The 26,304-nt window shown below is 39.0% G+C and overlaps 5 protein-coding genes across 10 annotated transcripts; 1 reads left to right on the forward strand and 4 right to left on the reverse strand.

The window, feature by feature from the left end:
• Positions 1-2,276: 2,276 nt before the first annotated feature.
• LOC104814835 (E3 SUMO-protein ligase SIZ1-like) lies at positions 2,277-9,408 on the reverse strand. Of its 3 annotated transcripts, XM_010543041.2 has the most exons (18): positions 9,203-9,407; positions 8,953-9,095; positions 8,269-8,349; positions 8,095-8,137; positions 7,919-7,991; positions 7,656-7,818; positions 7,364-7,494; positions 7,002-7,070; positions 6,390-6,477; positions 6,230-6,305; positions 5,860-5,933; positions 5,637-5,744; positions 4,869-5,030; positions 4,555-4,659; positions 4,388-4,468; positions 3,713-4,303; positions 3,136-3,580; positions 2,277-2,955 (listed from the first exon to the last, which is right to left on the reverse strand). In XM_010543041.2, exons 2-18 carry the CDS (start codon positions 8,974-8,976, stop codon positions 2,816-2,818), a joined length of 2,454 nt encoding a protein of 817 aa, XP_010541343.1. In that variant the 5' UTR covers positions 8,977-9,095; positions 9,203-9,407; the 3' UTR covers positions 2,277-2,815. The 3 variants fall into 3 exon arrangements, with proteins under 3 accessions (XP_010541343.1, XP_019058263.1, XP_010541342.1); XM_019202718.1 differs by having other exon boundaries at positions 3,136-4,303; positions 9,223-9,408; XM_010543040.2 differs by having other exon boundaries at positions 3,136-4,303; positions 9,203-9,408.
• Positions 9,409-10,243: 835 nt separating this feature from the next.
• LOC104814836 (elongation factor 1-alpha) lies at positions 10,244-12,718 on the reverse strand. The gene is made up of 3 exons (XM_010543042.1): positions 12,617-12,718; positions 11,360-11,841; positions 10,244-11,269 (listed from the first exon to the last, which is right to left on the reverse strand). The coding sequence occupies exons 2-3, from the start codon at positions 11,819-11,821 to the stop codon at positions 10,382-10,384; spliced, it is 1,350 nt and encodes a 449-aa protein (XP_010541344.1). The 5' UTR covers positions 11,822-11,841; positions 12,617-12,718; the 3' UTR covers positions 10,244-10,381.
• Positions 12,719-13,710: 992 nt separating this feature from the next.
• Positions 13,711-16,342, reverse strand: LOC104814837 (exonuclease V, chloroplastic). 3 transcript variants are annotated; one of them, XM_010543044.2, is made up of 7 exons: positions 15,916-16,339; positions 15,339-15,443; positions 15,135-15,256; positions 14,784-14,936; positions 14,539-14,692; positions 14,316-14,392; positions 13,711-14,231 (listed from the first exon to the last, which is right to left on the reverse strand). In XM_010543044.2, the coding sequence occupies exons 1-7, from the start codon at positions 16,288-16,290 to the stop codon at positions 13,979-13,981; spliced, it is 1,239 nt and encodes a 412-aa protein (XP_010541346.1). In that variant the 5' UTR covers positions 16,291-16,339; the 3' UTR covers positions 13,711-13,978. The 3 variants fall into 3 exon arrangements, with proteins under 3 accessions (XP_010541346.1, XP_010541347.1, XP_010541348.1); XM_010543045.2 differs by having other exon boundaries at positions 14,140-14,231; positions 14,316-14,402; positions 15,916-16,341; XM_010543046.2 differs by lacking the exon at positions 13,711-14,231 and having other exon boundaries at positions 14,335-14,426; positions 15,916-16,342.
• Positions 16,343-17,889: 1,547 nt separating this feature from the next.
• LOC104814838 (thiol protease aleurain) lies at positions 17,890-20,862 on the reverse strand. Its single transcript, XM_010543047.2, has 8 exons — positions 20,602-20,862; positions 20,406-20,527; positions 19,449-19,564; positions 19,170-19,243; positions 18,808-19,072; positions 18,586-18,717; positions 18,289-18,424; positions 17,890-18,119 (listed from the first exon to the last, which is right to left on the reverse strand). Exons 1-8 carry the CDS (start codon positions 20,793-20,795, stop codon positions 18,082-18,084), a joined length of 1,077 nt encoding a protein of 358 aa, XP_010541349.1. The 5' UTR covers positions 20,796-20,862; the 3' UTR covers positions 17,890-18,081.
• Positions 20,863-23,551: 2,689 nt separating this feature from the next.
• LOC104814839 (adenylate kinase isoenzyme 6 homolog) lies at positions 23,552-25,086 on the forward strand. 2 transcript variants are annotated; one of them, XM_010543048.2, is made up of 3 exons: positions 23,552-23,879; positions 24,525-24,670; positions 24,754-25,086. In XM_010543048.2, the coding sequence occupies exons 1-3, from the start codon at positions 23,673-23,675 to the stop codon at positions 24,935-24,937; spliced, it is 537 nt and encodes a 178-aa protein (XP_010541350.1). In that variant the 5' UTR covers positions 23,552-23,672; the 3' UTR covers positions 24,938-25,086. The 2 variants fall into 2 exon arrangements, with proteins under 2 accessions (XP_010541350.1, XP_010541351.1); XM_010543049.1 differs by having other exon boundaries at positions 23,554-23,879; positions 24,757-25,086.
• The last annotated feature ends 1,218 nt before the right edge of the window (positions 25,087-26,304 follow it).

The following is a 26,304-nucleotide window of genomic DNA, read 5'->3' on the forward strand; positions in this document are numbered from 1 at the left end:
GCAAAGAATTCACGTCGTGATGTGGCATGAATAGAAGCTCCACTGTCAATCACCCAACTGGTCTCATGGCATGCGAGGTTGATTATTTCACCATCGATCATGATCAGAAACTCATGTCTTGCAACTGCAACCCGTTCCTCGCCGTCTTGTTGCTTATTTCCTTTCTTGTTGTCCTTCTTCAATTTCCAACAATCCTTCTTGATATGTCCTTTCTTGTGGCAATAGTGACACTCCACATTTGCAAATTTGTTAGATTTGCTCCTGCTCCGATTCTTCTCCTTCGGATTCCGATTCTGGCTCCTCCCCCTCGATTCAGATACCAGAATATCAGAACTCGAGGAAGCTCCTTGAGATTGTCGTCGCGTCTCCTCATTTAAAATACTGTTCTTCGCATATTCCATCGAGATGACACCGTCTGGAGCTGAATTCGACAACGACATCCTGAATGTCTCCCATGAATCCGGAAGTGTACTGAGAAGCCATAAACTCTGAACCTCATCTTCAAAAGTGATCCCCATATCAGACAACTGGTTCAACAGACCTTGAAACACGTTCAGGTGATCTGTCACCGGACTGCCTTCGGCGTACTTTAAATCGACCAACTTCTTGATGAAGTACAGCTTGCGATTTCCAGTGTTTCGAGCGTACAACTGCTCCAGCTTACTCCACAAAGACCGAGCATTAGTTTCACCAGCCACATGATTCAGAACGTTATCATCCACCCACTGTCGTATCAAGGCACAAACTTGTCGATGTAGCAATGTCCATTGCTCATCAGTTTTGCCCTCCGGTTTTTCCTCAACGAACAACGGTAGGTGGCACTCTTTCACGTATAGCAGATCCTCCATCTTGCCTTTCCATACGTGATAATTGGTACCGTTCAAACTTACCATTCTACTAGTATTTGCCTCCATCACTCACACAAGTGCACCGCACAACCAGGGTGCTCTGATACCACTTTGTTAGGGTTTTTACCGTGAATCACAATTCGGTAAATAAGAACCCCTTACTTGTGTGAGCGCGTTAGGATGACAATATCTAGTTAGAACAGAAATTTAAATGAGACAATCGTTTTAACGTGGAAAACCTCCTCGGTGTGAGGAGTAAAAACCACGGGACCGTAGTCCACCCAAAAATCCACTATAATCTCAAATTTCCGGGTTACAACGTCCACACTTCAGTCTCCAATAAACAAGAGATACACCCGAGACTTCCGAATATTAACCAATATTCAATCTCAATAAACCCGAAAGAACCAGCTGTAACTTAGGCAGCAAGCTAACCCCGTAACTTCTGATTCCGGCAACCAAATACCAACTTCTCCGTAGAAATCAAAAGCTCAGAGGGTGTAGAATAAACATACCAAATTTCAGCTCAAACGGAGAAGAGATGAGCATCCGAATCTTCAACTTACTCGGACATGTGCTGCTGAAGCTCCAATGACGAACAGCTTCGGTAGAAACTCCGTTTCTCCAATTCTGACCGTTGGAATCAAAATTCCACCGGACAAAACCTAGAACAATGAGTGTAGAAGCTCTCCTCCAAATTCCAGATCGATCGGACAAGGAATGACCATCCGATCGAAGCTTTGATCACAGCTGCACCAAACTGTTTTCTCTCCCTCTTTTCTCCCACTCTCTCTTTTCTTCTTTCTGCTATTTTTTCTTGCTTGGATTATTAAACCACGACCAAAGCTTCTGCATTTGTAGCCTTTGATCACATCAACTTTAGACAAAAGTTTGTCTAATGATTTGTCATCACAATAATGGTGTTTCCCACCATTTACTTTTCCACCTAATGCATGATTGATTTTTAATCAATACACTTAGGAGGAAACCCCACATATATTAGCTGACCAAATTTGGAATGAAGCCATTGGATCTTTGTTGAGTAAGAGAACAAATGTTATCTTTGGTCCTCCTACTCAAGTCTCTTTCAACTAAATTCTCCAGACTATATATATATATATATATATTCATTTCCGAGCAAAGTCTGTCTTCTTTATTTTTTTTATAATGGAAGAACTTTAATTGTATATAGACTTTTTTAACTTAGAAATTACGTCATTACCCACCGTAAGGAATCGAACATTTGACCAACAGATTCTCTCTTTTTTGTCGATCCAAATAAAAAAAATGTCTTCCATTTCCCAACAGTCATACTATACAATTATTGGACGAGTTTTCCTTGGTGTAAACCATACTCAATGTGTATAAACAGTATAATCAAAACCACAGAGGCATACATATATATATATATATACATATATAGAGGGATGTAGCAAAAAAATGTATTTATCCAATAGAGTACTCGATTTTCACATATTCCACACCCATGAATCCAGTTTAAAACCCGAAAATTAGGGATGGACCAATGGTTCAATTATTTGAAAACCAAACCCAACCGATCTATATCCAATTAATATCAAATAACCCTTTAGTTATAGATTTTCAATATATATATAAAAAAAAGAATTATGGAATCAGCACTTCCTCTCCCGTCTTCAACGAACTTATAAAGAATGAGTCTCCGCTTCACGCACGAACCCCTCCATTCTCAACATGAGGAAGTAAATGACGAGCTCCGAATATAGCGTAACGGAAAAGTCGCTCACCGTGCACAGATTCCGAAGGGCCGACCACATAGAATCAGTGCCCACCTGCTGTTTGATCCTTCAAGATTGTTATGTGGAGTTGGTGTAAGAATCAAACAACACCCGAAAAATCATCCCCGGCCATATGGTCGAGTAGAACAACAGGGGGGAGTGGAGAGAACTCAGGCGGGTATCACCGGAGAATATATCATTCATTTCATATTACTCGGAATCCGAGTTGTTCGAGAGAAACAGCCGGGGCCTTACAGAACGCTTCTGCCGAGGAAACGAGAATTGACTCTTCGATCTCTGTCTGCTCACTTTCTCGGGTCTACTCTCATTCATACCCAGAAGCAATGAACCTGCAAATAGGTAAGTCACAGTCAGTAACCCATCAAACTTAGGAGTCAGGAAAACAAAAAACCCATGAGACCTGCAGAGATACGAGAAGACTTGTACATGAGAGAAAAGTCTAATGCTAATAACCACCAACCAGATTCTTACCAGTGTCTAATGCTAATAACCACCAACCAGATTCTTACCAGTCTCTGTCAAGTTATCCGATGTGTCTTTCCTCCCCGACATTGGCTGGTTCGGGTTAAACCCGTTTGCAGGAGCCGCCCCTCCATGATTCCCACATCCGTTGTCACCAAGTCGAAGCGAGATCCAATCATCTCTGCGAATACTGTTTGACATGTCAACTTGGTTTCTGAAATTAGACTGACCCAAGGCATCAGATCTTGTCGGTAGGAATATTTGAAGCGAAGGGTCGTCTCTGCTAAATGCCAGAGGATTGTTGTCAACTAAGCCATTGTTTGTGTTGGGTTCAGATCTCACAACCGAGTCTGGAACCATAGGTACAGATGCCATTGATTTATCCGGAGCCACGGTGAACCCACCATTCATCACAGGGACCATACCACCCGAGATGTCGGTATCAGGTGCAAATATTTGGAACCCTGGACCTCCTTGGATTTCAGGAGGCAACTGCCAAAGGGTCATACCGAAATCATCATCATCGACGTTGAAAAGATCCAAACCCGAATTGGCCCCAGCCAATGTGTTCGGGTCTTCATTATAGGAATTCATCATACCAGATGGGTGGAGTTGAAAATTTACCCGGCTTACAGTTTGATTGCATTTGTGGGCAGCTTCAGATGCGATCAGGACATTCTCATCGTCTGAATCACTAAGAACAATGACTTCCGAGTTTCTAGCTGCTGCAGGTTGATTCCTGTCAGTGAAGTCATAACCCGAATCAACATTTCTGGACATGGAATCAAGTTCGATCTGGTTGTTTGCAAAATCAAAGGGTCTGACACCTTCCTGATTTATGCTCGGGTCATCACCATCCCTACCACTTCCAGTTGCACTACTACTCATCGGTTTGATGTTATGCTCCTGATATTGAACCTTCTCTTCTCTGCTACCGGAAGAAAAACCATTCGTACTAGGTTTGCTAACTTCCCAAACGCCGTTGTGATTCTTCCTTATTCCAAGTTTCAGACCAGTCAGACCATCCGAACAACCTTTTTGTTTAACTCCGGTGAACGTTTCCACATTGGATTTAACCTCATCAGGAGAAGGGCAGAAATTACCATCAGGCAAGTGCCATTGTGTGAGTTCACCCATTTCTCTTTTGGACTTCACACGCCAAGAACCATCAGGCTTCACTTCGATTTCAGTCACATCTTCATCACAATGTCTCATCTGTAATGCGGGTAGACCACAACAATCCTCAATGCATCAAATAAAAAGTACTAGCTAGACGATAATCCGGATTTGGGAATCTACCTTAGATGTGACACGATTAAAATAAGGGTCCATAATTATATGCTCCAGCGAGTAGTTCTTCAGGCAAATAGGGCACTGCCACTGCAGTTATGCAAAAAAACAGAAGGATAGATTAAGCAGATATAAAGGATATCCCGGATTTATCTGGATTACGTTAAGACACCTGCCTTTCTCGAGCGTTGATTCAGTTCCACAAACACCTCAAGGTCAAAACAGCCCATGTGTGCACAGGGTTTAAATCTTCCAGCAACTTTTATCCTGGAACCGCTCATCTAATAATGCAAACAGAAAGGGTGACTATAATAAATCAGTATCGAAAATAGGGACACACATACACCAGAGAGAGCACACAAACCAAATGCCCAGATTGTCACATAGGGCAACGTTGTTGATTAACCATCATATAACTCATAAGAGATATACAACAACACCTACATGTATGGTTGCAAGGTATAAAAGCTGAGCTACTGAAGTGACTTACAGGACAACGGAGATTGACAGTGAAGTAATCTGCAACGACTTCAATGTCACTGTCACTGTCAGCATTATCATCTCCAGTTCCACCTCCTACACATCGACGAACACGGGCAAGAGCCTCGTCAAAAGGCTCATCTTTGGCCTCCGCCGGAATCATATTTAGGACCTGGAACAAAATAGAAGTAAATATGAAGGAACCTAAGAGAGAAAAACAAGAATAAGGTTTCAGCCAAGAATTTGAAGAACAAATAACCTTGTTCCTAGGATACAAGGCACAAGAAATATCACTCTTCTAGAAATGGTCATGAATACAGTTAACGGGAAAAAAGGGGAAAATATGTTGTAGCATAAGGCTACACTAACTTGGCGACATTAACTTAAAGTGAAGCCTTGATTTTTCATCCATGGATTACACAAGAACACGTTTGATTCCTCATTACAGGTCGCAGGAAAACACGTCCAGTTACGCAAGCTGAGGCCCTATAAAATTGATATCTGATAAAAATTTCTGTATAATAATTTTCAAACAATTTGGACGGAAATAGAAATAACAAGATCGGAAATAGAAGTAACAAGACAAGCAGTCAAGCATGCTCATATACTATAGATCAACGGCAGGGCTTCACACAGATTGAGAATTTCTCGTGGTACAAATTTTGAGTTTTATCTACACACAATCAGGTTGTATTTGTGCATCCATGTGTTCATTGCCCCACAGAACAGTTTTGTAACATTTTCCAAACAATATCATCCGCTCACTAACTAAAAGTACCTGCTGAAGAGTTCTTCGCTTCACAAGTCTAACACCAAAGCAAAAAACACGAGCATCACATCCATTTAAGGAGATCTTGTTAACGCCATCCCTAATGCAATGTGTAATCTGGCAAGTGCCAAAACAAGGAACACGAGTTAGGCATCATTAGTTACAAGTCTTTGATCAAAGTGGCATATGAGAAAGGGATCAAGCACAAAGGACCACTATTGAGAAAGCATACAATTGGTCCATCATCACGTCCATTGGCCCCTAGAAGCTGTGACCCAGGTCGGTTAATGGCACGGACAGGCAAACCTATAACAGGTAAACAATTTGCCATGAATCTCACTCATATCAGTAGGAAATTAGGAATCCTACACAGAAAGATTCTGCTTTACAATAACAAGAAAGTTATGATATTGTGCTAAGAGTGAAAGTGAAACGAAAAGGACAAATTCTATGGACTTAAATTTAGTGCATAAACAAACTAGTGAGCTTATAACTATATTCAAGAAACCCATCATTCCTCAAGTTCTAAGGAAACATTTATAAAATTATGAGGTTGAAACTTTACATATTACACCAAATTGCAAAGGATGTGACTGGCATACCATTGACCTGCAGATCAGCATATTGTGGCCACTGCATCCTGAACTGAACTTTGTCATTCAAAAGCATGCACCATGCCTGAAAAGAAACAACATGAACTGCCAATTAGAGACTATATAAATAGATGATAAAGTTAACTATACTAGTTAAGAAACCAACAACCTGAACACCATACTCTTGTTTGGCCACCAAGTCCTTCATTGCCCTTGTGATTTGAAATGTTTTCTCCACACCTTGCATTGGGTTTGTACTGGAACATTTTTGACCGGAGAAGTAGAACAAATAGATCAGTTGCAATGCTTTGTAAGCACATATTGCGCATCTATCCGAGGAAACAATAATTGTTCTTCTACTCTAGACACTTGAATATATGATTTCTATAAATCTGAGTTTGAAAGGCCACACAACATTTAGGAAGAAGGCAGTCCACTAACCCCTCAACTCTCTGCAAACAATACCAGTGCTAGACACTTTAGTCTACCACTGTTCTGTCTTATTCTCATAATACAAGGTCTTCCCATCAATAATATTAATTCACACGATGCTGATGATTCATAACAAAATTCATAACTGACAAAAGAACAAAGGAAGAAATAACATCATAAACCTATTTAAATGCAGGATGAAACAGGCAGCTGAAATATTGTTTACAAACATCTATTGAAATGCTTTAGTTTTCCAAACAAACAAAGCCAACAATGTCATTTTGAATAAGGGCTAATGCACAAATTATAAATTTCAATGACAGCAGCATATCAAATATGGCATACTCACCCATCAGTTGGGACAGTTGTAGCAATCAACTTCACCGGAATGAGTGCATGTGCCACGGTAACCCAAAATCTGTCGAGGAAAGACCATGAGAGCATTGCTGTAATTAGGTTAAATCAAGAGGGAAATTTAGAGAACCTAAGTAGATCTAGTGACCAAATCCTAAACCAGTTTTCAGATAAGACAATCGTGAAAGACATAAGGACAGCGAAACGATGAAAGGAAGACTGTGTGAAGTTTAAAATTTCTTCTCTTCAGAAATTCTAATAGAGGATAATCATGGTGTGAGAGGAGGAAAGAATAAAATATAAACTATTAACCCAACATTCACATTATTAGAGTAGAGGAACTATCGATATACTCACGGGTCAGCTCGGGTAAGTCTGCAAAGTTCGCAATAAAATGAGTTGGGAAGAAGTGGATTTCCTTCCATAGGCTTCTCCGGGATAATAATACAGCCAACATGCTCCCAGACGCGACATCTCCGGTCCTGACACTGAAAGTTGCCAAATGATAAGGAAAATCAGTAGGGGTGACAAAAAAAACCATCATACATTTTAAAAAGAATCTCCAGTCCTCACACTGAAAGTTAACAAATGATAAGTAAAATCAGAGAGGCTTACTGTGAATTTGGACAGGATAGCTATTTCTGGTTACCTGTATCATTGAGTCTGTTTCCAGAGAACTTCCACAAAGACACCGAACTTTAATAGCTGATTGAAAGGGATCTTCCACTTCCCCCTTAACCTTCACATTACTGATGTCCGAGCCAACTTGTCCTTTCGATGCTAAGTCAATTGCCCCAGATACTTGCATTTTCCTGTGGAGCACACAAATTAATTATGGTACTAAAGGGAGGTGTATCACTACTAATCATTAAGCAAATACTTGGTAGTTTGCGAAAACGTAGCATAGCACACCTATATGTATCATCGACTACTTTTGCAACCTCATCTTTTGCCACAGCATTTTTCTTAGACCATAACCTGGCAGCTGTCGACAGGCAATGTAGACAATAGCTTATCAGCAGTGTGTAGAGCTATCTTGAATTTTTAATTATATTACTCTTAAGGCAGAAATAAATAATTTCCATTACCTTGTTCATCCGAAAGAATGGCCAAAATCCGTTGAACAAGGTCCTACACGAACAAATTGCCAAAAGATCAACTTGGGAACTGAAAAATGTTGTAGTAGTCCATAAAGTGGAATGACAATTTTCTGCAAAGTAGGCAGAAGTTTATAGAGCGCAAAATTTACACAAAGTTCTAACCTGTTTCTTTCCCTGTTTTGAGAGTCCCAGCTGAGTAAGGACATCCTTTAGTTCTTTAACCCGTAAAGATTCAAGTTTATCCTGCAAAGATATCAGGTTAAAAACTTCGAGTTTGACCTGACCCGCGAAAACTAAGATGGAGGCGAAACTAAAACCTCTATTCCTACATGGGGAAGGCTACCTAATCCATTTTTCTGATGTTCCTTGCTACGTTTTCTTATTATTCTAAACATCAACAACTAGCAACAAACAGGTGAAAAAATGTCCAAAGCAGAAGATCAGTCTGGAATCATTCATTACGAGCCCTGAACCAGAACCTTACACCTCGCGATGGCAAAGCTAAATCTCTGACCACCAGAAATTGACAATGAGCAATTTTGCTCAGATAAACCACACAGCCAGCCCAGCCTAGAAAATTCTCAAATAATAAAGGTTAACACTTGTTGGCCTTACACAACAATAGATAAGTAAAAGGATACATTGTGGAAGCCAGAAGCATGTATATGCTCCAAATAAGCATCAATATTTTCAACACGGAGTGTACTAATATGACCAAGAAGCCATTTTTACACCTTTGCACGCTAAACCATCATCAAGCGATCATTAACACTTGTAACCAACCCAGTAAAAGAACTCGTATCCGAACAATTTCGCATCTACAAACAAAGAATTTGCTGGGAATACCTTGCAAGTAGTTACCAAATCCATGTCTTAACCCCCCAACTACGAGAAACACCAGCTTAATCCAAACTAAGCAGCCGAAAACTCGAACAATCAGTGACAGAGCCGACAAGTTCACAGCGTATAGTCTCCATGCAGCAGCCGATCTAAACAACGAGAAACCAAGCAAATGGACGATCATTCAGAAGATAATTCAAAAATGAAAAAAAAAACGACAACAAAAGAATCATCGAAACAGAAAAGAAAAACGAACCCAGGGATGGGACACTGCACATCAAAACATCTGGAGACTGATTAATCAAAGAGGGTTTTTCCGGCACGATTGTTCAATAATCTTTGATTCGTCTTTTCTATCTCCCGCCTTCGGGGCCTCTCCTTCTAGGAGCGTGACGGAAGAAACGATCTTCCTACGAGGAACAAAGGGAGGGAAGTCGGTCCTATCGCGGACAATCAAATCCGGTTTAGCGACAGCAATACGTCCGGGGTTAAGTTTCACTGTGCTCACGTGCAATGTATGCAAAGTACACCTCACCTGACCTTATTAGACGACTTCGGTTTCGATTCTTGACCATGTTTGGTGCAAGCGTGACAGAGTCGTCGATTCGCCGTATCTTCTGGTGTGTTGTGATTTCGCCACGTCAGGACCCGGAGCGAATCCTGTGCGTTGATTTCAGCCGTCGGATCATTCATTGGTGTCGGTTTATAATATTTCCCAAAGTTTTAAGAAAGCCCGCATGTTTTGCGATCTCCCAAATGAAACCCAGATTTCTAGTGAACGACAGATTCGTATTCGTTTCGCTTAAAATCTCTCAAGTGAAATCGTTTTTTTGGGCATTCGGTTAGATTATTTCTAAACCGAACCAATTTGATACCTTGTAAACCGAACCAATCCGTATCGAATTAAACTAAATCTGATATAAACCGAACCGAATGCAAAAATAACAACAAAAAAATTGTAAATTTTCTTCTAAAAATATCATTAAAAACTGAATTTAAACCAAAACCAAAACAAATTCAAACCGGATCCAACGTGAAACCAAAATAAAACTAACATTTTCTTAATAACCGAATGCAAACCGAACCAAAAATGAAACTCACCTCAAACCTCTGTCCCCCTCGGACAACTTGGTATTCGTGTGCAAATAGACCTAAACTCAAATACGACAACCGAATTCTCATCCGTACTTAGCCTACCAAAAGACGACTAACCAAAATTCCAATACCCCGACCAAACGGATAAACCGATTATTCAGAAAATCTATGAGCCTAAATTGAACAAAAATGGTGGAAACAATTAAACCAAATAGACGCAAAGGTCCGAAAATGCAACTAATAAAAATGTAAATTGTTCACAGAAGTCGCAAAACACCTGAAACCATTAAAACTGGAAAGCAAACCAAAAATAATAAAAGGAGACGAGAGATCATCAGTCTCATTTGGCACCCTTCTTGGCAGCGGCCTTTGTCACCTTGGCACCGGTGGGGTCCTTCTTCTCGACACTCTTGATGACTCCCACAGCCACCGTCTGCCTCATGTCCCTCACCGCAAACCGCCCAAGAGGAGGATACTCCGAGAATGTCTCCACCACCATCGGCTTTGTCGGAACCATCTTCACCATCCCGGCATCTCCGTTCTTCAAAAACTTCGGCTCTTTCTCCAGCTCCTTCCCCGAACGCCTGTCAATCTTGGTCAACAGCTCGGCAAATTTCACGGCAATGTGGGAGGTGTGGCAGTCGAGAACCGGTGCATAACCGTTTCCAATCTGACCAGGGTGGTTCATGATGATGACTTGGGAGGTGAAACTGGCTGCTTCCTTGGCCGGGTCGTCCTTCGAGTTTGATGCGACATATCCACGCTTGAGATCCTTGACAGCGACATTTTTGACGTTGAATCCGACATTGTCACCAGGGAGAGCCTCCAGGAGAGCCTCGTGGTGCATCTCGACGGACTTAACCTCAGTGGTTAGTCCAGAGGGAGCAAAGGTCACTAACATACCAGGCTTGATTACACCGGTCTCGACACGACCCACAGGGACAGTTCCGATACCACCGATCTTGTAGACATCTTGAAGAGGGAGACGGAGAGGTTTGTCTGATGGCCTCTTGGGCTCATTGATCTGGTCAAGAGCCTCAAGGAGGGTGGGTCCCTTGTACCAGTCGAGGTTGGTGGATCTCTCGATCATGTTGTCACCCTCAAAACCAGAGATGGGAACGAACGGGATCTTGTCAGGGTTGTAACCAACCTTCTTCAGGTAGGAAGCTACTTCCTTAATAATTTCATCATACCTAGCCTTGGAGTACTTGGGGGTGGTAGCATCCATCTGGAACAGAAACAAAAAATGAGAATGTAAGCAAAACAAGCAAGAGAAAACTAGTTACTAGATCATGATCCTGTAGAGGAAATGGCTGACCTTGTTGCAGCAGCAAATCATTTGTTTGACACCGAGGGTGAACGCAAGCAAAGCGTGCTCACGGGTCTGACCATCCTTGGAGATACCGGCCTCAAAACCACCAGTGGTGGAATCGATGATAAGGACAGCACAGTCAGCCTGGGAAGTCCCCGTGATCATGTTCTTGATAAAGTCACGGTGTCCAGGAGCATCAATGACGGTGCAGTAATACTTGGTGGTCTCAAATTTCCAGAGGGCAATGTCAATGGTAATACCACGCTCACGCTCGGCCTTAAGCTTGTCCAGCACCCAGGCATATTTGAAGGACCTCTTGTTCATCTCAGCAGCTTCCTTCTCGAACCTCTCGATGACACGCTTGTCAATACCACCAAGCTTGTAGATCAAGTGACCAGTGGTGGTCGACTTTCCAGAGTCGACATGGCCAATGACCACAATGTTGATGTGAACCTTCTCTTTACCCATAGCTGATCCTCAAAAAGAAACTGCAACGCAACCACCACAAGAAGACAGCAACCATCATACACGACATAAACCATCCAACATTTATCAAAATCAAGAGATATGTTATGCAGAAGCTGTTAAATCACATCACAATCAATTCATCAAGAAGTACATATCATTTTGAAACACCCGAGACAACATGAGCCAAAATTCTGCAGGTCTGTAAATACAACCCTATGAGGTAACATTATATAACCACTACAGCAAGGAAACAACAAACTAAAGCAGACAAACAACAACAAAGGACAGTATAATCCAGAAATAGTTCAGTTGCGTTTATTTCAAAAAAAATAGGCATCTTATTTTCAAAAAAAGATCGAACACCTGACCACATATAGAACACAAAGAACAGTGAAAACATATATTAACCAACAAGACAAGACGGGGGTAAGCAAGACAATCGATAGATACAGAAACAAACACCTCGCAACGATTTATATCGACACGTCGACGCCATTATCATCTGAGTTTCTAGAACTCAGAAAGAGATGAGACGAGCGCATGACAACATATTAAAGAAAACCTCGAACGAGACGATCACCAAGCCGAAACCAGAAACAAAGAGATCGAAACACGGCTCAAGCCATAACCAAGACCACAGGAGCATACGACCTAGAATCCAAAAACCTCCTAAAAACAAAAACTCCAAGCGATCCGAAGAATTATATGTTAAAAGGGAGAAGAGACGCAACCAAAAAACGAAATCGAGAATCACTTCAAATGGCGAATCAGAAAAGTGAGGAGCAGAGTTCTAACCTGCGAGGAAGAATCCGACAGAAGAAGTGCGGCGACGAAAGGAATAAGAGCGCAACCTAAATATCAGACATCGCACGGTATTTATACAGTGGAGCACTAGGGCTTGCCCGTTTTCCTCTGCGGCATTAAAAGACCATTATACCCTTCAACATTTTAGCGTTAGACTATTTTTTAAATAAATAAATAGATAAACAATGGGCGAGAAAAAGAAGTGTTGTGAATAGCGGAAAATTTATTTGGGGAAACCATAAGGACTGGACTGTCAAGTAAAGAACAAGGGTGATATATTACATCTTATCATAATGGCAAAAGATCACCAGAAAAAATCTCAACCCATAGATAGGATGTTACCACTTAACCGATGGTAAACCAGAATAATTTATCATCGGTACACTGATCAGTTGTCAGTACAAGTACCAAACCGAACCGGGCAATAGTGGTATACAGATTAACATGTGTACGGCACAACAATATGATATATATAACCGATAGAAAAACACTAAACCGATGATATACCGGAACAATTTAGCATTGTATACCGAATCATGCTATACGGATTAGACCTCGAGAGAGATATCAAACCGGCAATAGTGTTATGGTGAATAACATATGTACAACACAAGAAAAATTATAGAACACTAACCCGACGGTAAACCGGAATAATTTAACAATGTTATTTTGATTCATGGTATACCTGTCAGATCTCGTTATAGGTATCAAACCGGACAATAATTGTATAAAGATTAGCATATGTACAAAACACAAGGAAAATGATAGATGACCAGTAGAAGAACACAACCGATGGTAAGCCGAAATAATTTAAAATCAATATATCAAAAAATGGTATACCGATCAAACCTCGGTACAAGTACCAAACCGGACAATAATGGTATGCAGTCTAACATATGTACAACACAAGGAAAATAATAGAAACACTAAACCGATGGTAAACCGGAACTATTTAACATTGATATATTGAATCATGATATACCGGCTAGACCTCGATACAATTACCAAATTGGACAATAAATGGTATACAGATTAACATAAGTATAACACAAAGAAATGTTATAAAGAAAATGATAGATAACCAATAGAAGAATACCAAACCGATGGTATATCAGAATAATATAACATCATTATACCGATCAGACCTCGGTACAGATAGCAAACCGGAGAACAATGGTATACATATTAACATATGTACAACAATAGGAAAATGATATAACCAATACAAGAACACTAAACGGATGGTATACCGAAACAATTTAAAATGCTGCCAATCAAAGGGTAGAGAAGTAAATGTGTGAGAACCCTGTTAACACCTTTGGAGAACAACACCTCAAAGTGTCATCTCTTCTTCTAGCTAGCTAAAGGGGTTTCTCTCGGAGGTGAGCTCGGAGAAGAGGCAGAAGAATCTAGATTAGGGTTTCCCGGGCAAGCAGAAGCGAACTGGCAATACCGACATTTCCACCGTTCTTCTTCTGGCGTGTACTCGGCCTCCCTTTCACCTCTCCAGAAGTCAAGGATTTCTCCGAATTTTCTGATGGTCCATTCTCGGTCATAGTCGAATCTGATCTCGGCTAGAAGTGACTGATCCTTCTGAAACTCGTACCTGAGCAGCAAGATACCGACATGGTTGATAAGAGAATTGAAAAGCAAATAGCTTTTTGCCTACCATTAGTTGTTCTCTTCTTACCTAAGTAGTAACTGGTCCTGAGCTATCGCAAGCATCTTAAATGTATTCTCGTAGTATCCAACTACTTCTTCCAGAGTCTGCAGGAATCTAAAAATCGTAAAAAATCCCCATCTGAAAGTTGAAGACTTTTCCGTTATATCCAATCACACAAGTCATGTCTTATTCAGAGGTATGCAGATAACATGCAAGGACTGTAAATTCAGTTTCGTAAGCATTAGTTTACCTGTGCTGTGATTCCGGCATTAGCCATGTTATCTCTGACTTCTCGGGATAAAACCTCGTGAGGATTCAAAGAGAAGTATCTGAAAAAGGGTCTTGATGGAAAGCCAGTGGTAACTAAAGTGTCCCATACAAGCTTGTACAGCATTAACTGAAGCCTGTGGCAAAGATCCGATTCAACGATTAATCAATTGGCACTTACCTCACTAGAGTTAAGATCATGTTAAGAATCATTTTATGTGTACTCACTTTCCGTTCCTCCTTTGAGGTTCAGCTGGTAGTGTGTCACGGTGACGAGTCTTTGTGTCTATCAATAACGGGCAGCTATCAGAAGACTCTGTAGGCGGCTTTCTGACCTCATCAATGATCCCCACAATCCATTGACCTTCCACAAATCCTAAGCTAAGATGATAAAGATCATGACATCATGTATGAATCGTCTGCCATGGATATATTATGCAAAGGCCAGAGATGCAGAAGAAAGTGGCGGTAAAACAATCATGAAGGCCAAAATAGATGCATCGTACAAAAGCACAAATCTGGATTACTCAAAGTTTCAAACTTTTGGAGGGAAGATAAGACAACTAATGGGAAACTCACAGTGGCAATTCGCGGGTAAGTCCTTCAAACAAGAACTGATTCACCCCTGCAATGGAATTTGCGAGCTTGAGAGCCCACTTATCTTCAGTTGATTCAACTCTTACTTTGATTCTTCTAACAACCTATCAATTTACATCAGAACAGAAATCAGAAGATTTCAAAGAAACTATCCAGAAAACAGTGTAGCCTGAGATCTTATCATACCTCCTCCTCAAGCTCTAAGTGGCGGGCCTGACCAAGTTTCATGGCTTTGCTGACTTTTCTTCTGCCCAAAAGAAGAACATTCTCCATCTGTTTCTCACACCATTCCTACGACAAGGGGAAAAAACTACTCAAGAAAACGTCTCAAAGGTCTGGATTTGTTTCATAACCTCGGGAACTAACACGTATTGATCCGATACCAATGTCACGAATTCGAAAGCAGACCATAAAAAAACACATGCTACAACTTAAGATTGTCCAACGTATCCACACAAATCAGTTCAACAGTTCAATACTACGCATTGTGCAACAAGGAGATAAGGGCTGATCCAAGAAAATTGCCGTCTCATTTTCCAGTGCTCAACACAAACTGAAGCCAACAACCGAAGAATCCACGTATTCTGAAGATCATATACTACGACCTTTCCAGAATATATGAACAATTCCTAACAGTATTAATCATTGAGAAAGATATGAACCTTTTGAGAAACCAGGTCTTCCCGTGATATGGGTCTATCTATAGACAAAATTTTCCAATAAATTATCCCAAGAAAACGACAAAAGGAGGGATCGGTCGTACTGTTCCGGTGAGATCCGTGACACCCAGAGCCTGATTTCTTCTAAACCGATGCAGATACGAGTCCTCCATGTCCGTACAACCAGAGATCTTCCTCTTGGACAAGAGGGTAATGGAACGGATAGACCTGGAGCTACCGACGGAGAGGACCCGAGACGAAGAGGGAGAACGGAGCGAGGGAGAGAGGATGGCGCGAGTGGCAGCAAGGGCGGCATCGAGGAGGGCCATTTCTTCTTCGCCGATGAGCTCGATTGGGATATCGGGGACGGCATGGTGAGAACGGGGCGTAGAAATAGATGCGATGGCGGTTTCTGCGGCGTTTGAGTGTGTGGTGATGGTGGGCGAGTCGGAGGTTGACTCGGAGGGTGACTCGGCCATGTTTAGTGGAGAGAGAAGGAACGTGTTGTGTTTGTGGTGTCGTGGCGATGAGAAAGAAAAGAAAAATAATTTACTCAGGCCTTGAATGGTAGGAGTTTTTGGAGTTTTTAGAATCCAAAAACAAAAAAAAACAACATTCAAATTTTTACAAAATTACTTTTCCTAAAAACTTGGAAAGCCATTTTAGTGAAAAAATCAATGAAAAACCAAAAGCTACTTTTTTGAGTTTTCAAATATTATAAAATGCAAAAGCCAAAAGCCAAAAACTAAAAACCAAAATCCAAAAACTAAAACCAAAAACCCAAAATAAAAGCCATCTTCATTCAAAACCTTAGCCGTTGGGGAAAACCATAAAAAGCCTTTGTAATTTTTTTTTTCAAAGTTTGAAAATCATTTTAGGTCACTTTTGATTAAAAGAAGAAGCTCAGTGAAGTCATGTCTCGCAAATATGGTAAACGCTATATGCTTGGGGGTGTCAATTTTGGTTAGAAACTCGTAATTTAGTTCGGTTCAGTTTTAAAAATAATAGATTTCGGATCGAGATATTTAGATTTGAAAATTTTTGAGTTTTCAGATCGCGTTCAGATTGAATTTTGTGACGGTTTGAAAGTCCGATTAAAAAAAAAACAAAAAAAAATATTGGAAGAACAAAATTTAGTGGGTTGACCCGACTCGGTCCGAATCCAATTTCAAAGTATATAGGATCGGATTTCGAACTTAAAACCCTCGAGTTAAATGCGAATTCGGACCGGCCCGATTAATATATCTAGATATGGGCCATTTACCCAGATTTTTGAATATTTTGTTTAGGTTTTGTTTTTGTGGATTTTCTTTAAACATTCTTTCAGTATGACGTTTGGAATATCTAACCCCGTCAAAATTTACAAACTTCGGTTGACTTTAGATAATACAGACAGTTTTATATGAAAACAGATTTTTTTTTTTATAATTATGTGATTTATAGGGTGGAGGTCCGAATCCGGATGGACCACTCTTTGCGAGATAATCCGTTAATGAATAACGGAGATATCTCTATCTCTTTTGAGTATCCAAAAATCGAACATCCCGTAAGATAGATAGGTATCTAAAAATCCGTGTGTCAAAAATTCTTCGCCTCCGAACCCAAGAAGCAACAATTTATTTTTCGGATCAAATAGAAACCCGACTGATTATCGATCCAATCCCAATATCACACATACGTATCCAAGTTGAATTTAATATTAAAATTGAACAGGTATAAACATTTTAAAAAACGAAGAAAACTGAATATTTTTTTTAAAAAATAAATATTTTTGTCAATAAAAAACTGAATGTGGATAGTCTTTCTAAAATCGAAAAACCCAACTCTAACCAAAACATGAACACCCCAAATATCCAACCTTACTTATAATTAAGCCATGTGCTATTTATTATATATTTTTCTTTTTTTATCTTTTATTATTAAATTTATTATATACTTTTCCATTTTTCATTAGTTATAAACCAGAACAAGTCTTGTCCTACAGACAGAACTGCAAATACATACGAATATAATTTATGCAAATGAAATCTACTTCTAGTGATTTTGGTTTTTTTTTTCCCTAAAATATCCACCAATACTGATAATAAAAAAGCCATGTGATTATTTTATAACGTGTTGTATCGTTTTACATTAGAAATAAACCAGAATAGGGCTTATCTTACAAATAGAAACACTGCAAACACATAAAGAACATTCTTTATGCAAATGAAGTCTTTTTTTTTCCAAGTGATTTTGGTATTTAATCGGATCCAAAACACTAACCAAAAGCCTTACGCCACAATCGGGTATGAAGCGCATGTCGCAATACCTGCAAAATCAATCAAAACCCATATCTATAAAGAACACGTTCCATATGTCATTGTCTGCCTGTCCCCTCTCTCTTTTCTGGTTTCTTACCAGTTTTCATCTCACGCTAACTAATGGATCGGACTATGGTTAAAAGATGCGGATTTTTCGGATGGTTAGAAGGACTTTACCACACATGTTCTTCCCCATTTCCATCTTGAAGTAGCCGTTGTCTCCCCAGTCAGCTCCCCACGAGTTCTTCACCAGCCAATACGGGACACCGTTTTCAACTCCATACCCAACTGCTAAAACAGCATGGTTCACATCCTGTTTCACCAAAACCCCCCGGAGCCAAAATAACATCGTGAGATTCGAACCCTAACCCAGATATGTTTCGAGAGAGTAAAATCCGTCCCGTTCATCAATCATCGTCGAGAGTTGGTCCGAGAGAGACATATCGAGATTTTCAGGATTTGTAGAAGTCTCACCATTGGAGTGTTTCCACAGGTTTTGCTGGTGTAAACTCCTTTCTTGTACAATCTGAAATCATCCACAACCTGAAACGCCACACTCACTGGCCGTACCAATCCTACTGCATGCTTCAGTTCATCTTCTGCACCCTGTGTTTTTTTTCCCGCAACAGATTAAATCACGGCTAATGAGAAAGAAAAATACTGAATACAAGCAGGAGTAAAATGATAGATACGTACCAGGGTGATGTTGATAGAGTTGAGGACATTCACACCAACGTTTTCAGCTTTGTACTTGCAGATACCATCTTTCCCGGTGTAGGGGTAAGTCTCTTCTGTGTCAAGGCCACCGTTGTATTTGATGTACTCAAAAGCTTGGGAAGGAAGTCCACCATTGCAACCAAAGTTGTTGAAAGCACCAGCACAATCCACAAGCTGTTGCTCAGAAAGCGAAATTCCCTTTCCGAATGCCTGATGGTAAGCCGCCTCGAGAGCTCCAGTCGTGCTGCACGTGAAAATCGATCATACATTAGAAACCCTAATCTTTCAATGAGCAAATCCAAGGTTTTAGAAGGACTAGAGTTCTCTTATCATAGACTCACCTGAATGTCCAGCAAGATCCACATTTGCCCTGGTCTTTGACTGGACTGACTATGCCATCTTCTCTCCAGTCTTTCTGCAGTTTGTACAGTAAGAAAGCTCAGGTTTGACTTGTATGGATATATCTATTTCCTTTTCCCAATTTTGAGGAATGCAAATCATCGCTTTAGATGTATCATGAAATAAAATTGATCTGGCAGAAACTTTTCTATCTTCAGAAGCTAGAGCTGGAGAACAGGAAGGTCATAGTTCAGAACAACAGAAATTGACTCGTTACAAACCGTTTCTGGAAGAGTATTATCGGTGAGCTTGTGATTGCCCTTTAAGGTGGCAGAGCAGTTCTGAGCAGCTCCAAGCCTCTCCCTTCCAAACTCTTCCCAGGTCATATCAGCATATTCTGTATGGACTCAGAGACATTAGCAGCATTTAGGTGGGTATAGAATCACTCCTCACACATTGCAAGACTGCCCTAAGAACAAAGCTATCTCTTATTTTGTAGTTACCAGAGGTTTTTTGTAACAGAAAGTCAACCCCATTCAAAACTGAAAACAACAAAATCCCCGACAAAAGAAGCCTGCACGAGAATATTTTCAGGTAATGGGTTCAATGGAATGAACCATCTGAGCCTCTCTGTAATACAGTAATACAAGTGATACCGTAATACAAGTGATTAAGTTCTCGGATTCCTTTTGCTTGTACCGTAATACAATACAAGTGATTAAGTTTTAGGGGTCAAAAGGGGATAACACCAATAATACTAAAGGCCTGAAAACACAATCTTTTACATGAGCTTTGATAATTTCCATTATCAATCCCTGGCCACAGCAAACAACTTCATACATAGGCCTCTACTAGTATGCTTACGCATTCTCTTTTCTTGCGATTCATAGTCCACAAGAAACGATAATCGCCTTGAACTACGACAACTTAAACCTATACAAACAGAACGTGTTAATCATTAGACTTCCTCCCAAATAAGCCTCTCTATAAATTTTACACATTGGAAACTCAATACCATTATTGATGTTTCACCACTTTCTCCTATTCTTTCCGCACATACAAGTTCTTTTGGCATTTTCACTCAGCCCTTTTTGGGATGCATTGGCCAAACTGCTCTCAGCTCAGCTGCTAATTGGTTGAAAAGAATTGAATCATCTATTACCCCAGAACTAGACCCAGACAACCAAAAGCAATCATATCACACTCACTGTCATTACTCGAGATGAAGATGAACTTACGATTGACAGAGAGTTTGTAAGATAAGCCTTTCTTGTTGGTGGATCTGATCAAATCCAAATTCTCCATGAAAATTGAGAATCGGTGCTTCATCTCCTCCGCGCTCTGGTACCTTCTCCCATACCTTCGCCGCCAAAAGTCGGATTCGTCAGTCCACAGTTCATATAAAAAGGTCAGCAGCGGCGAAGGAAAATTTACCGGTGAGCGAAGCGAGCGAAGGATAGAACGTGACGGGACTGGCCTAGGATCTGGACGACGGAGGCTTCGAGATCCCGGAGGCTATCGGAGACCATCCGGATCGGGTTGGACACATCGAAATCGATCTCCGCCGCCGCAAAGGAGACGATGAGGACCATCAGGATCGCCGGCGATAGGGATAGTCTCGCAGCCATGGCTCTCTCTCTCACTCTCGTCCTCACTCTTCTCAGTGTTTCTGCGTGTGGAACGCAAGATGAGGGGGAAGAAGAAGAAGATATATATCACGGAGATTAGATGATCCATATTGTCAAACGCGGGCCATTCCCAAAACGCAGGGACGATAGGAACACGTGGCACAATATGATTGGTCTTGCTTGGCGTACGTATTTCGAACACTGAAGTTGCTGACGTGTATACTGACGTGTATAGCATCTGCCGTCCAATGTGTGATCAAGGGGAGCGCAACCAAAAGGACAATTTTTTTTAAAAAAAACTAGTGGTTAAAGAAATATACTTATCAGATAGTTTTCAGATATTATTATTCAATGAAATTTAATAAAATGCTATTTCAATTTTCAAGTACGGAAGATATTTTTTGGGCGACGAAAATACACCATATATTATGTAGGCAAAAATCTTAGAAAAAATCTACATAAAAAAAAAAAACTACATGTTGTCATTTAGTATAAATTCAAAATGGTCCATATACTCGGGTCTAGGGTGGATGTAGTCGGACCGAAGACCCGGGAAACCATTATGGTTATAAAAAAAATGAGTATAAATTAAAAGGAAAAAAATCCACAATTTCAGAGGTGTTTCCTAATTATGAATTTTATTAAATTTAAATATATTTTAAGATGAATGAAATCTTCGTAATTTATTCATTCAATTAAAATAAAAGAAAAAAATCCCACAATTCATAAGGTGTTTTTCCCAATTAGGAATATTATTAAATTTAAACATATTTTAAGATAACGAGATCTTGAATATCTGTATTCGTTCTCAAAGAACTATTATGAAATTGTCTTGAGATATGTCAGAATATATATCACTCGAGCCATTTACAACTTCTCCGATTTGTATTGTAAGTGTTTTAATATATTAATACAACAAAAGTAGCTATCAACCTATCAATAATTGCGCTATTATTTTAAACTAATATTGGTTATGTGTTGTATAGTGTAAAGCAGTTACGAAAATAAGAATTATAATATAATGAATTATAAAGTTTGTTTTTGTATATAATACTATTATTTGGTGATGGCGTTGTGATTCACGTGAACTTGCCTTATATTATATAAACATATAACATAATGTTTTGATTTATCTCACTTGAATTGATGAGCCTTTCACTTTGCCACATGGAGGAGCAAAACAACACGACGGGTTAAAAAGCATACACAAGATGAAAGACGTGTCCATGGAAAATCCAAAAGTGTTTGTGATTATTGATGGCCATCTCAGATTTAGATTCGAGTTTAGTATAACAGGATTCGTTTATTTCGATTATAGAAAAATTATAATTATCAAATTTTAATAAAGTTTGGATCGGTTTGATTCAATTTTATTTCGATTCGATTCGGTTTGAATCCAATTTTTTATTAGTAAAAACATTTATTTTTTCAAAAATATTATTGATTATTTTTTTATTCGATTTTTTCAGGTTTAGAGAAATTATAATCATTCGGATTTTATATCGGACTCAATTCGGTTATGATTATATCTTGTTCAATTCGATTTGATTCGGCTATTCGATGAAATATTGAAATGGCTATCCATAATTGTGATTATTTTCAATAACATAGTATCATGAACAAGAAGGGCACAGTCAAGTGATTGTGGATCAATAATATCACATTAATTGTATACTTCTTAAGGTCTCATTTATTTATTAGGATTAATTCAAGTGATTCAATTCATAACTATAGATCAAATAGATATATCTCAAAATATAGGGATTAATGAGTATATATATATTATTGTATAATTTCTATTTTATAGATAATTAAAAATATAATTTTTATAAATGAAAGATAATTAGGGGTGGACATAATATCCGAAAAACTGATCCGATCCATTCTTCGAGTATCCGAATAAAAAATTCGGATATCTAGAGTTCACAGATCGGATACGGATATTGGTTTAAAATATTTGTTGGATACGGATATCAAAATAAAATTATCCGACATATCCGATTCGATCAGTACTTTTTAGTAATATTAATAATATATGGTTAGTTTTGTAATTAGTTTATAGGTAAGGGTAATTTTATAAAAAATAAAAGTTATGTTAGAGTTTTTTTTTCAAGACTTCCAACACTCCGTGGCATTTCTTCCCTTTTTTCTCTCTCTATCATAGCTCTCCACCAACTCTCTTCTCTCCTCTAAAGATATAGCCTCTATCCAATCGTTTATTTATCTAATTGTTATTGAATATTTTCTCTTTTTAAAAGGGTCTTGTCAAAAGAGATTTGTTTGATATTTTTTTTTTTTATTATTGCAGATAGAGATTTCTTCTCATGTATCTGTGTTATGTTGTTTTTTTATGGATAGCCGCAATTGTAGATATCCGAAAACTATAGATCGTATACATATAATAAAATATAATATTTATACGAATCAAGATACAGATACTCTATATATTTATCCGTGTCTACTCATACCCAAAAATAATAGTATCATGTATCGCATGTGGTTCTATTTATATCTAAAGGATTTTTTGTCCCTTGGGGGACGACATCATCACGTTGTTCTGCCTCAAGATTCTTCTGTTTTTTTTTTCTACTGATAAATTATAGTAAAAAATTAATTTATAACCAAAGAAGATATACAAATATTTACATGGGCCAATCAGTATTTTAGGTGGGCTTATGGCCCATTCATAAATTGAAACGCCGTTAGATTTACCGTTTTCTTTTTTACGGCAAAATTAAATTCCGTCACCGACGCGTTTAACGTAACCCTAGGTCCATAGTGTCGTTTTTTTCACTCTCTGGTCTCTGCATATACCCTCTCGAATCTCCGGCGGCGAACGGCCGGAGCTGAAAATTTGCTGCGAATCGAGGAGTTATTATGGCGGGAGATTGCAACGGAAGAAGGCGGCAGAGGCCGAACATACTGATCACCGGGACCCCTGGGACCGGTAAATCGACGACGGCTTCTGCTTTGGCTGAGGCCACGAATCTCCGGCATATATGCATCGGAGATTTGGTGAAAGAGAAGAACCTGCATAGTGGATGGGACGATGAGCTCGAGTGTTATATCATCGATGAAGACCTGGTGAGTTTCGAATTTGAAAGTAAATCGCTGAACCTTGCGTGAGTTTGTAATTTTTCCCTTTAAATTTGAATTTTATTGGTCCGTCTCGCGAATCCTTGAAGGGTTTGTGGCTAGTTGTCCAGGGTAGTTCATATCTGAGGGAGAATTATTTGTTCGGACTGTCTCGGAAAAAGGATTCACTATTTCATTCGGAAACCCCGTCAATCCGATTCAAATCTATGGTTGAATTGTAAAATTCCGGGGCTGGCTTCCTCGGTGGGCTCGAAAGTTGAGGTCACTGTTCATGATGTTTCAGCTTTTATGAGCAAATCATGGAAATAGAAACGTTTGTTGATCTAGGTTGGTGTCTGTTAATCATCAAGGGATGGACATTGAAGAATGGTTCACATTCACACACAGTGACACAAACCTTTCTGAATTCTTTCATGGGGTTCGATTCGAAATCGCGACAAAATTGCAGCTTTCTCTAAAACCATGCAATTTTCTGACATAGAAGATGGATTTCCAAGTTGTTTTCTCAAGTTTCTGTTCCTTCTGACATGTGAAAAATCCATCTCTTCTTCACATGAGAAGAGTTCTTCTTATATATAACCCCAATGCTGATATATTTGTCTTTAACAAGTTATTATGCATGACCTTCATAAGGTATGTGATGAACTTGAAGATGTAATGGAAGGAGGAGGGAACATTGTTGACTATCACGGCTGTGACTTCTTTCCCGAACGATGGTTTGATCGGGTCGTGGTGCTTCAAACAGAGAATTCCATCTTGTACGACCGGTTAACTAAGAGGTAAAGGGGATTATATGTATATACTTATAAAGCCTTCTATCCATCCTTTAAATTCGCCGAACACGATTTTCTTCTCACTGTAGCAGAGGCTATTCGGGAACCAAGCTCACGAACAACATAGAGTGTGAGATCTTTCAAGTCCTATTAGACGAAGCAAGAGACAGTTACCGAGAAGAGATTGTTGTGGCGCTTCAAAGTAATACCATCGAAGATATATCTAATAATGTCACGAGTTTGACGGATTGGATTCGAACATGGCAGCCCTGATCGTGATCATCTTGGTATAATTATGGGTTTATTGCATAATTTACCGTTCTTGTAGTTTCATAATGGTTCATGCTCTTAAAGCTCCCAACTTTGATGCTCTATATAACAGTTCCCCTTTTGTTCATCATTCCATGGTTCCTTCTGATAAAGTTTCGAGCTTTGAACCCTAATTGTTCTGATAAATCAAGATCCATAAAAACATGGGTCTGGGTCATCATCACTCGTATATGTCCTTTCATTGTCGTTGTAGGGTTTGGTTCTCTTCATCACTGCACAAGTCAAATTGATTCTGTCTGGAGTTTTGGAAAAGTCCAAGCAAAAATGCGTAACTTCTCAAATTACATGACAGATACCTCGTCATCTTCAAAGAATTTTTTTTTTCGAATCTGAAAATGAGAAAGCCATTGATGCTATCCTGGGAATTTCAGGTTTTATAAAAACTAAAAAGTTTTAATTTTTTTCAAATCCGAAAAATATTAAATCTTTAAAACATGTTTACTCTTAATTAATACGGAGAAACAACTGAAAAACATACAAAAATGAATTTTCAAAAAATGTATAATTAAATATACAAATTTTTAATTTTTTTACCAAAATATATAAATTTTTCAAATATTTCGTAACCTCACATCCGCCGTTAAATAGTTGACAGATCCGTAGTGTCATCGAGAAATAAAATTTGATAATCACTGATACGTGAAAAAAATACTCATTTATTATGCTATATTCCAGACAAATTCATAGTTGGGAAGTTTAATTCTTTGGTCATTGTCGAAAAGACCACAAATTGTACAGGATATTTGTTGGGATCCTCCACCTTGGAATACTATGAAACTAAATAGTACAGTTGGGGCAACTGGATCATTGGTTTTGCCTTTAATCTCAGGATTTGTGCTTGGATTGAGGTTGACGTGGGAAAGAGGATGGCGTCGAGTGATGTAGAGGTGGATAATCAAGCGCTAGTGAATGCTATCCAAAGTTCGAACAGATTAAACACAGTAGATAGCTCAATTATAAAGGTAATACAGGATATATGTGCGGGACAGTGGACAATTTCAATTTCTCATACCTTTCGTGAATCGAACTTCTTTACCGATCAACTCGTCTCTATAGGACATAATCTGCCTATCAGTTTGACGGTCTTTGAGTCTCTCTCGTCTGACATATTCGAGTTAATTTATACTTATATTTATTCATATATATATATATATTCATATAAAAAATACAAAATACATAGATACATACTTATACATAATATATATACATACACATATATACATATATATAACCATATATATGTATGTATTTTTTTCTATTTTTCTATTTATATTAATATATATTATTTTATTTTTGTAAAATGAAAAGTT

Source organism: Tarenaya hassleriana, unplaced genomic scaffold (assembly GCF_000463585.1).
Source record: "Tarenaya hassleriana unplaced genomic scaffold, ASM46358v1 Cleome22, whole genome shotgun sequence".
NCBI lineage: Eukaryota > Viridiplantae > Streptophyta > Magnoliopsida > Brassicales > Cleomaceae > Tarenaya > Tarenaya hassleriana.

What these genes read in the sequence shown, in the direction of transcription:
- LOC104814838 (XM_010543047.2), bottom strand. Translation starts at nt 20,795, where the DNA reads ATGGCTGCGAGACTATCCCTATCGCCGGCGATCCTGATGGTCCTCATC. An exon ending in ATAATACTCTTCCAGAAACG is followed by an intron (nt 19,244 to 19,448) that starts GTTTGTAACGAG and finishes TACAAACTGCAG; the next exon opens with AAAGACTGGAGAGAAGATGG. An exon ending in GGATCTTGCTGGACATTCAG is followed by an intron (nt 19,073 to 19,169) that starts GTGAGTCTATGA and finishes TTTCACGTGCAG; the next exon opens with CACGACTGGAGCTCTCGAGG.
- LOC104814839 (XM_010543048.2), top strand. Translation starts at nt 23,673, where the DNA reads ATGGCGGGAGATTGCAACGGAAGAAGGCGGCAGAGGCCGAACATACTG. An exon ending in ATATCATCGATGAAGACCTG is followed by an intron (nt 23,880 to 24,524) that starts GTGAGTTTCGAA and finishes GACCTTCATAAG; the next exon opens with GTATGTGATGAACTTGAAGA. An exon ending in TACGACCGGTTAACTAAGAG is followed by an intron (nt 24,671 to 24,753) that starts GTAAAGGGGATT and finishes TTCTCACTGTAG; the next exon opens with CAGAGGCTATTCGGGAACCA.
- LOC104814836 (XM_010543042.1), bottom strand. Translation starts at nt 11,821, where the DNA reads ATGGGTAAAGAGAAGGTTCACATCAACATTGTGGTCATTGGCCATGTC. An exon ending in TGATTTGCTGCTGCAACAAG is followed by an intron (nt 11,270 to 11,359) that starts GTCAGCCATTTC and finishes TTTCTGTTCCAG; the next exon opens with ATGGATGCTACCACCCCCAA.
- LOC104814835 (XM_019202718.1), bottom strand. Translation starts at nt 8,976, where the DNA reads ATGGATTTGGTAACTACTTGCAAG. An exon ending in ATTTGGTAACTACTTGCAAG is followed by an intron (nt 8,350 to 8,952) that starts GTATTCCCAGCA and finishes ATATCTTTGCAG; the next exon opens with GATAAACTTGAATCTTTACG. An exon ending in TGAATCAACGCTCGAGAAAG is followed by an intron (nt 4,469 to 4,554) that starts GCAGGTGTCTTA and finishes GCATAACTGCAG; the next exon opens with TGGCAGTGCCCTATTTGCCT.
- LOC104814837 (XM_010543044.2), bottom strand. Translation starts at nt 16,290, where the DNA reads ATGGCCGAGTCACCCTCCGAGTCAACCTCCGACTCGCCCACCATCACC. An exon ending in CCTCAAAGGAGGAACGGAAA is followed by an intron (nt 14,693 to 14,783) that starts GTGAGTACACAT and finishes TCTTTGCCACAG; the next exon opens with GCTTCAGTTAATGCTGTACA. An exon ending in CAGGACCAGTTACTACTTAG is followed by an intron (nt 14,232 to 14,315) that starts GTAAGAAGAGAA and finishes CTTGCTGCTCAG; the next exon opens with GTACGAGTTTCAGAAGGATC.